The sequence below is a fragment of the Limulus polyphemus genome, unplaced genomic scaffold (genome assembly GCF_000517525.1).
Source record: "Limulus polyphemus unplaced genomic scaffold, Limulus_polyphemus-2.1.2 Scaffold978, whole genome shotgun sequence".
Lineage (NCBI taxonomy): Eukaryota > Metazoa > Arthropoda > Merostomata > Xiphosura > Limulidae > Limulus > Limulus polyphemus.
Window position 1 is genome coordinate 232,013 of NW_013666588.1, and position 10,165 is coordinate 242,177.

Genomic DNA, 10,165 nt, shown 5'->3' on the forward strand with positions numbered 1-10,165 from the left:
CTAGATTAAAAGTAATGTAAATTGTATATATTACATATAATATAATATAAATATATTTTAAATATAATCTTTTGTCTCTATCGGGTCAATATGGCATGCTGCTAGTGAGAGAACCTGTTGTTAAAATAGTTGAATCCCACCACTGGCTATACCTGTACAATCATCTCTAACTGCGTGTTCAAGTTTCCACAGAATTGCTTTTACATGACTGCACAAGTATCCTTGTCCTGCCATGCATGAGCACCATCCTTTTGAAATAGTCCCATCTTGTTTACAACGAGCATACACTTAATTTGTTTTTGATACATTTTGTGAGGCACGGACGTCTGCTTTTAAAATAATGTCATTATTTTCATATACATGGTGCAAAACTTGTCCTACATTACCACTTTGGAAGTAGTTGTAACTCTTCAAGCTTTTAAAGTTTTTCATTTCCTGACCATTGACTGCCTTTGATGATATCAGATAGTTGTAAATATCACCATACATAACATTTGGCCAATTTCTCCTATCATTGATCCAGTTAGTAATTTTTTTTTTACACTGGTGGTTTTGAATAATATCTATTTGATTCTATTTTGGTAAAAAAATAAACAATTTATTGATAGTATATCAGTTTGTTTATGTTTTATTTCACTTCTCAATGGCGCCAGTAATAGTATTGCTGCATCTAAAAGTTGGGGCGTTAATTGAAAATAATGTGTCTATAGGTTGAACAAACAAAGTAACCAAGTGAAAGATAAAAAGCTGTGTGACATTGCTATGGCAACGTGTAGGTTTAACAATGAAGATGGGGTACCTATTTCTGCTAACAAATTAACTAAAAGTGCAATTTCTATGGTGATTGCAGTTTCCATGGTATCAATACTTAATAAAAGCAAGTTAGATATCTTAACTACCTTTAATATAATCAAAATTTAGTTAGTCTTTATTTTTCTTTTAATAAGCCAAATTGTGATATTTTAAGGTAACATTGAAAAGTCAAAAAAGTATCTGCATAATTGTCAAAAAAACGATTAATATCGAATAAAAATTACATTTTAAAAGTTGTATGAGAAAAATAATTTAGTAACTCTGAGTACTACTTGTGCTTACATCGAGCATTTTTACCAAAATTGAGTTAGGTGGTAGACTTAATTATGAAGTAATGTACATCACATAAGTATTATTTTATTGATTTTGTTTTAATTTATAAATCTATTCTCTGTTTTTTTTTAACTTTTCAATTAAAGTTTTATTAATTTTATTTATTGCTATTTCTTTCAGTGTTTAACATTTTACAAATTTATTACAATTTTTGAAACTTTAATATGAATTATTTATGAATTTACCCAAGAATTTTTATTTATTACACTTATTTTTAATAATGTTTTTAGTTATATGTTTAATTTTATTTTTAGAATTTATTTACTGTTTTAAACTTTTTTTAATGAAGAATATTTTTGTTAAGGGTTTGAATATTATCCATCAAAAACTATTTTTTATAGCTGAGAATTCTGGAAAATACCTTGATTTCCTGTTTGAAAATTGGTTTGGTCTGATATTTCATTGGTGGTAGTGTCCAGGGTCACTGATGAGGAGTTGAATTCTCCAAAACTAGTCTGACTCACAGACACACCCCAATGAAAGAATAGACCATTCCAAGCTTTTACTTATTGTTAAACAAATGTTAAACAACTTTATTCAATTATGTACCAACTGCCCAGTGTCAGATAACAATACGAAGAATTAAATTGTGGTGAAATGCTACAAGTTCTTCAAATATCTATAGAATGATAGGTTTCTTTATTGCGAGTGTAAGACACTTAAATACACTATTTTGAAAGTTTAAAATAATATCTTTATAATAATGTATCTTTAATGAGAAAACAAGCTCTCACAGGTTCAAGAAATTCTTCAGCATCATTTAGTGAAGATTTCTGTGCAATAAGTCTCTCATAATAATAATGATATTAATAAGCTTTCTTCTGCACATATTGGCAAACACAATTAATTTGCCTGTACATATTCCTATGTATGTAATGACTCTGATGAAATGGCCTATAGGAAATTTCAATAAGCATCTTTTATTTTCTGCATTTCAGGAATCTCAATGCAAACATAGTCCACATTTTTCCTTGGTCTTTAGGATAATACTTCTTTCATAAGTTTTCCAAACCTGTATACATTTAAAGGAACCCCATCATACTTGCATACTGCTTGAATTTCTTGATTTTACCTAAATGATAATGTGGAAAAACACACAAAAGAAGTACTCGATGATTTTTATCCATAAAGTTTCAAAATTGGTCTTTGTGGCTAATTAATAATTCTTCAGATCTGCCATTGTTAACATAATTAGCTAAAAATGCATTACAGAGTATCTTCCTTAGTTTCTACCTTCTTTACAACATGTTGAACTTTAATTACATCTGTTAAGCAGATTTTAGCTTTTATTATCCTATGCATAACCACAAACAAACCTGCCATTTTATTTTAGCATCTTCATCTAAAACATCGTGAGATCCTTTCTTCCCCATCCTTATTTACAACAGAAGGTTCAAATTTATTTGAAATAGTTATGCCTCATTTAGACCTCCTTTTATATCCCTAAATCTTTTTACCTTGTGTGTCTTAAAACACCCAGTATTTTCCTTCTTTTTTCTTCTCAACAGTAGTTTTAAAATTTTCTTTATTATTTTTATTTCTGTATCTTCTACACATTTTCTCAAAGCAAACCCTTTCTTCCAACAAACAATCTATGTAAACAGATTTCATTCATACTGACTTTGAGTATCTTGGTGCAGAATTTTTAGAAATATATATATATTTTATATGTATATTACATCTCAAAGTATTACTTCAGTAATGGAATAAAAAGTTTGGAAATGGAAACTTTAAAGTTAGGTGTAATAAGTATAAATTTTGGAAGCCTAGATCTAGGAGTATCTTTAGCAGAATTCGTTTCTGTAATAATTCACCACCTTTAATAGGGTTTGAGTGAAGGTGTGCCATGTTTGCTCTAATTTATAATTTTGTAAAACTTTTTGTGGGTTTATTTATTTAATATATGGGTAGATAAGGGTTATATTTATTGAGTTGTTTAGTATTTCACAGTACGTGTTGGAGGAAGCATTTTTCTGTCTTGTACTTATCCATTCTTATGTTTATAACAATTTCTTTTTTTTTTACATTTCATTAGGCTCAGTGTAAACATTCATAACATGAAATTCTTTCTACAGAAATTTACCCCTTAACCCAAAAATATTAAAATATTAATGTTCTCTCTGCCATTGGCTGCACATTAAATCTTTTATTGGTGGAGACAAAGAAAAGTGTAGATTATTCTAAGGATTGGGACATTTTAAAGCAAAATTTATTGTAACTCACCATTCATAAAAGTAAGACATTCTTATTTTATTGAATCTTTATTATTAGAATAAAATGTAAATTGTCTGAAGATATTTTTGTTGCAAATACAGCACAAATCACAAAATAACAGTTGAATTAAACACCAGTTCAATAATAACCTTGATGATATTCATGCAAAGTCAGGAAACGTTAAAATATAAAGAAAGACAAATATATCTTGTAAGAGCTTCTTTGCCATGCTTCTTTCTCATTCTCTCATGTTTTTTGCACTAGAAGATGCCTTGTAAATTAAATTAGCATGCTTGTTCTTTATTTTATCAATTTTTCTATGACTTTATTATTAAAACCCAAAATCTATTTCACAAGCTTATTTTCTGCTGATAACTTCTCTAGGCTTTTAGTTTATCCTGCAGCATGGTGTTTCTTGAACATGTTAAAATGTATTTAAGTGTTAAAAAACTTTCTGACTCTGACATTATTGTTGGGTGGTAACGATTAGTGTCAGTAATAAAGACAAGGGTAAAAAAGACAATTGAAAAATAATGACAAAAAAGTCAATCAGAAAAAAAGACATTGCACATTACTCAAACAGGTGAAAAAGTAAAAATATATTTAGATGTACAAAGCAAACAAATGATAAGAAATGATAAAAAGAACAGTAGAGTATAATAGCAAGTATTGAACAATAATGGGAATCTATTGAATAAAAAACTGTATTAATAACAGCGTAATTATTAACTCAGTTGGTTAACATGGTTTCAGTAATTGGCTTAGTAATTTTCCAAAATACTTTTTTGACTTTTTTTTTACCTTTTTGTGTAATTTTCTTTGACTTTTTTTTACCCTTGTCTTTATCACCTAAATTTGGTCACAATAATCTCCATTAATTTTGTGGTTTCACTAAAAATTTCATTTTCACTGATTTCTGATAACTATAATTGTGAAGTTGCAAATTTTAAATGTTCAAGGAGTTCAGTATGTCTGTACAAAATTGTAAACTTGGTCTTTAACTTACTTTCCTTGATCACTTGGTAATAGTTTGTGGATATATCTAATTCATGATCAGGAAAATTATGAAAGTACCTTTAAAAAGATCCAGTATCAATCAGTGCAGCTATCAAACTATCACTCTATAAACTTATTTAATGTGAGTTGTGAATCATTGCTATGTTGCAAGACTTTTCATTTTTCTTTTCATAGAGGTAGCAGGTAGTAGATCATTATCATCTTCACTGTCATCATTGGCCAGCTGAACAGCAACAGCTAATCTGTCTGTGCACTCCCTAATGTTTGATATAACGTTTTGATGTTTCTTTAAAAACTGATGATTTTTTTCGTAGTAAGTCCTCAGTATTATATCATCTTCACAAAGTTTCAAATGTTTAACAAAATTTTCCAGCTTTTATAGACTTAGCCAACTCAACATGTCTCTTGATTAAAGCCAATTCCCAGTGTTCACAGAGTTTTGTGATCTTGGATACACTTGCTAATTGTTACCTACTTCTTTACAGTAATGCTGAATGTCTCTCAATTGCACTGCTGATGTATTTAGTAGTTGCTTTGCCTGAAAGTGGCAGTATAATAGCATTTTGTGTGCACCTGAGAAATTGAGTTTTTGTGCTTTGTAGTTCTTTCTGACAAATATTTCAAATTTTGGAGAGAGAGTTTCATCCATGCTATCACCACTGAAAAGTTAACATGGAAAATGATAGAAAGTCTTTTTGGAAATGCTTGTAGTCAATCAGTTTTTTCTTTGGAGCTATTCATAATTAAAAGCAAATTTTGTTTATTACTATCATTTTCACTGTTTATTAAAATAAAATGTGCTAGGTTATGTGGTCCTAGTTGTTTTACGTCCAATTTGTTTAAAAATGGTAATTTCCTGAATGTATTTTGTAATAAGCAATACATCACATTCATTGCAAAAGCCAAAACATCAATCAAAATGCATTGATAATGGTAAAACAACCATGTCACTAATTGCAAGCTAAATCATGCACAGTGTTGCTTACCACCAAGTTTTAATATGGAGAAAAGTGGAGTGTTTTCCAAATGCTATCTTGTACATGCATGAGAAACATACACCAGTAATTTGTTTGAACATGTGTGGTATGAAGGTTGGAGTAAAAGTTAGCAGTGAAGTGAGTATAAGGAGGGGGTATTCATTCCAGGCTGCCAGACATCTAGGGCCAGACTCCTTTCAAAATCGTATGGTAATAGTACATGGATGAAGGTGAAGGCATTCAAGACTTTTTAAGGCTAAAATAAATAAAGAAATGCAGTGAACAGTGACTATTTTGTGAACTTAATTTTTATTTATGTATATAAGTTAGGTATGAAGAAATTTATGTCAGTTTTGTTTACTTATTTTATTTGTAGGTATGTTATTTTTTGAATTTATATTAGGTATGGATGGTCCCCACTTTCTCTTAAGCATAAAAGTATAACTTATATACTTTGTTGCTAAGCAACATGACATAAAACCCATTGTTGGAATGCATTGTTACCAAAATGCACTGGCTTTCATATATATTAGAAGTTGTTATATAAGGAACCACTTCTTTTCTATGTGTTTTTTTGCTAGCTTGCATCATTAAAAAGATATGCATGCATACACACATGTGGATAAGATAAGTAATAATACTCATGTGCACATCCTCAGTGTCCAATTAGTATGGTTGCAAAATTTCAGATTTCTAAGTTCTTTCTTCTTGGAGCTATTGTTTTCACATTTTTTTTCTGTGTGGTTCTTTGCTAGCTTGCCTCATGAAAAGATGCGCATGCGCACATGGATAAGTAATAATACGAGGTGCACACCCTCAGGGTCCACTTAGTGTGTGTGCAAAATATCAGGTTTCTAGGTTCTTTCCTTTTGGAGCTATGGTGGTCACACATAGGCTAACAGCTAAGATAATTAATAATACCCATGTGCACATCTGTAGGGTCCAATTAGTATGTCTGCAAAGTTTCAGATTTCTAGGTTCTTTCTTCTTGGAGCTATGGTTTTCACATTTCTTTTCTACATGGTTTTTTGCTAGCTTGCCTCATGAAAGGGTGTGCATGTGCACATGAATAAGTAATAATACCAGGTGCACACCTTCAAGGTTTACTTAGCATGTGTGCCAAATTTCAGGTTTCTAGGTTCTTTCCTCTTGATGGTCACATATAGACTAACAGACATGCCCTTTTATTATAGAGTCATAGCCCTTAAAATCAATATGCCTTTTCAACATATGTTTAAGAGAATTTTAACTAACAGAACACACCATATCATCAGCCAAACATTCTACAAGTTAGTAATTCTAATTAAAAAACATTAGGTAGTTTTCAAGTTTTCATAAATTTTCTATATATAAGTTAGGGACCCCTGAAAGATATTGTTATAACATTGTTCTTTCATTAGGGGGCTCTTTAAATTATGTGGTGAAAATATTTCAAAGTTCAGTCTATATAAATGATTGACAATTCTGATATAGTCACAAACCTTCATACACAGATTAGGTGTTTTCTTTTTGAAGTCATGCTTTTCTGCTTGAGAGACTTGCATGCTACCATCCTTGTGAAACTCCCACCTAAAATACACGTGAAAGCATTGAAATTGAAATTCTGCTACTGCACGATGACACATTATGCAGAAAAACCTCCTACTAAAAGAAGTGTGCCACACCTTGCACAAATGCTCCGTCTATGTTCACATGCGAAAATCCTTATTATTTTCCTCATGCAAAGATATGTTTAATTTTGCTGAGACTTGAAGTATGTACTTCAACTACTTTGTATATTCAACTTTTCAGTATGAATTCACATAATAAAAGGAATTCTTTTTCTTTTGAAGTGAGTACAATTATCACTCACAATTACCAACAGTTTAGGTAGTTATTTGCCTGATGAGATCATGATAGACATCATCAAGCATGTGGTGTGGTCCATGTTGCTGTCTGGATATTCTTCTGTCCATGCTAAACATTCACCTTCATAGAATTTTGAAGCTGAAGTTGAGGAGGACAAAATGGAGCAACTTTTTTCCACCCAATACTTCTATACCTCATTTAGATATTGTTTATTACTCCTTAACTACATAAAATATGTCATTTAGATCTAGTTTCTTACTCCTTAACTTGTACCACATAGAATATAATGTTTAATAATAGATTCTTCTTAACATATACCACTTAGTATATTATGTTTAGTTATAGTTCATCATGTTTTCACATGTACATGTAGAAGTTAATGTTTGGTCATATTAACTTATTCCTTTCCATGTTAATGTTTAGTTACAGTTAGTTGTTCTTTCACATGCAATTCATAGGTGTTAGTATTTCGTTCTGGTTGTTTACTGCTTGACATGTTCACATAGAAGGTAATGTTTATATCTAATGCATTACTTCTTAGTCTTTGTTAATTATTCCTTGCCATGTTCACATCCATGTTAATGTTTACTTCTAGTTCTCACTTCTTAAGATGTCAACATAGAAGATGATATTTTGATTTAAGTCATTACTTCTTTACATGTACATAGGAGGTAATGTTTAGACATAGTTAATTACTCCTTATCATGGCCTGCTTAAAATATAGTGTTTGATCATGTTTCATTGCTCATTTCCTTGTATGCATAACAGTTGATGTTCAGAAATAGTTGCTTATTCTTTAACTTGTACACTTAGATGTTAATGTTTAATTCTTGTTCATTACTCCTTAACAGAATATGTTATTTAGTTATAGTTCCTTACTCCTTATGTAACTTTGGAGGTAATGTTTCATCATCATTCATTATGGTTTGACATGTTCACTTGGTAGGTAAGGTTTAGTCATAGTTAATTTCCCCTTAATATGCACATACAGTAGATAATGCTTCAAGCTAGTTCCTTCCTCTTTAGCATGTATATTTCAATATTCATGTTTAGTACTATTTCGTTACTGTATGACATATATACACACATAGGAGATAATATTTCAATATTGTTTATTCTTCCTTAACTTGTAATGCTTTGATAATGATGTGTAGATTTAGTTACTCCTTAACATGTCCACAGAAAGGTTACCGTTTTATCATAGTTCTTTCTCCTTAATATGTACACATGGAAGGTAATGCTTAGTTCTAGTTATTTACTCCTTAATATGTACACATGGAAAATAATGTTTAGCTCTCATCCATTACTTCTTGACAAGTCACACATCAATGATATTTTATTATAGTTCATTACTTCTACGATCATGCACAAAGTAGATAATGTTTCACCCTTTTTCATTACTCCTTAAAATGTCCATATAGGCTATAATTATTAGGTCTAGTTATTTACTCCTTTATGTACCATTAGAAGATAGGGTTTAGCCATAATCATTTACTCCATAACATGTCATCCATCAATGACAATATTTTGTTAGTTCTTTCCTTTTTAGCATGGTCCTGGTTCTTCATGTACTCCTTCATGTACTATTGGATGATAGAGCTTAGACATAACTGTTTACTCCATACCATGTTTGACATAGTTAATGTTTAGTTGTGGCTACTTACTTCTTAAAACGTGCTCATTGAAGTTTAATGCTCAATCTTCTTTCCTTACTCCTTAACGTGTATGTATAGAAGATAATATTCTGACATGGTTCTGGGCCTATTCCATTTGAGTGAAGTTCCATAACATGTCATGTTCTGAAGGCACTGCACATTGTCACAGACTGTCTTTTCGACATGATCACATCCAACCCATGGATTGATACCTCACCCACTAGTCTTTTGTTATTCTGCTTTCTAATTTTTCATTCTCTTTTTGTCTCCTTGCCACACCCTTCATTGCTAACCTTCCTCTATTCTGGTTTTCTACATCTTATTTTTTAGACCTGGCTGTCTATGTGCTCAGTCTGTACTGGTCCCATCTTTTTGTTTATTATGCATGTCCTACTCTCCATCTCCTCCTTCAGACCCTTGCTCTGTTTTGGAACACTTATGGGATCCTTTTAGTAGCCTTTTACAGGCGATGCCAACCTTGTTTCTATTACTCCATCTCCTCTTGTCTCAGCCCTGACTTCTACTTCCCAACTTTTCATCATTTCTGACCCACTCTCACACATTGCTCTTTCCTAAGGATTTGACACCCCTTTATATTTGTCCATGGGATTTGTCCACTCCACTTCCCTGACCATATAGTTGTCCTTTATTCCCCACTCCTTTCACCCTATTATCACCTCTGTGTGCCAATATACATGGCGTACTTAACTCCTTGGTCTCATTGTAACCATTTTACTTTGATTTCATTACATTGTAACATTTTTGTCCTCTTTCATGGGATGGTCCTTCCATAACTGTTCTATTTCTGGTTTTTGGGTGGCATTTTCTCCACTTTCTACCTTTCCTGATGTCACAGAATAATTTATTCTCTAGAACTTTTCTATTCTTTCTTACCTTCCTTTTCTACTACTACCTTCCTAATTTTTGCTTGACTGGATTATAACTGTGGTTCTCCATGCTCTTACCCAGGTCTCTGTTGAACCTTTAGAAGATGTTTCTGCTCTCCCTAGATACCTTAGTCCTCATCCTACTTGTAGTTGTTCACATATTTTTGCTCTTATTTTCTCCTACTTTCTCATTGCTGCATTTCCCTTTTCCTTCATCCTGGCCAGTCTTTTCTTCCCTCATATTCCATGCTTGGGGACAGTGGTCACTCCTTTTCTCTCATATCATATCCTTCTATTTCTCTTTTTGGTATTTATCTCGATCTGAACTGATGTTCTTGTCTTGGCTGGGCCACTCAGTATTTTGTCACAATTTTCCTCCTTGTATTCGATGACGAGGAACCCACTTTGAGACTAATAATGA

At 31.7% G+C, this 10,165-nt stretch overlaps 1 protein-coding gene across 5 annotated transcripts in view; it reads left to right on the forward strand.

The window, feature by feature from the left end:
• The window catches only part of LOC106461525 (gephyrin-like), a 136,493-nt gene that overhangs the window by 22,219 nt on the left and 104,109 nt on the right, over positions 1 to 10,165 (forward strand). Inside the window, exon 1 of one of the 5 annotated variants that reach the window (XM_022388518.1) lies at positions 4,670 to 4,690. The exons of the other annotated variants lie outside the window; for them this stretch is intronic. Coding sequence (XP_022244226.1) covers position 4,690 — 1 coding nt within the window. The 5' untranslated portion in view covers positions 4,670 to 4,689. Of the gene's footprint in view, positions 1 to 4,669; positions 4,691 to 10,165 lie in introns of those variants that run through there. 5 annotated transcript variants of the gene reach the window in all.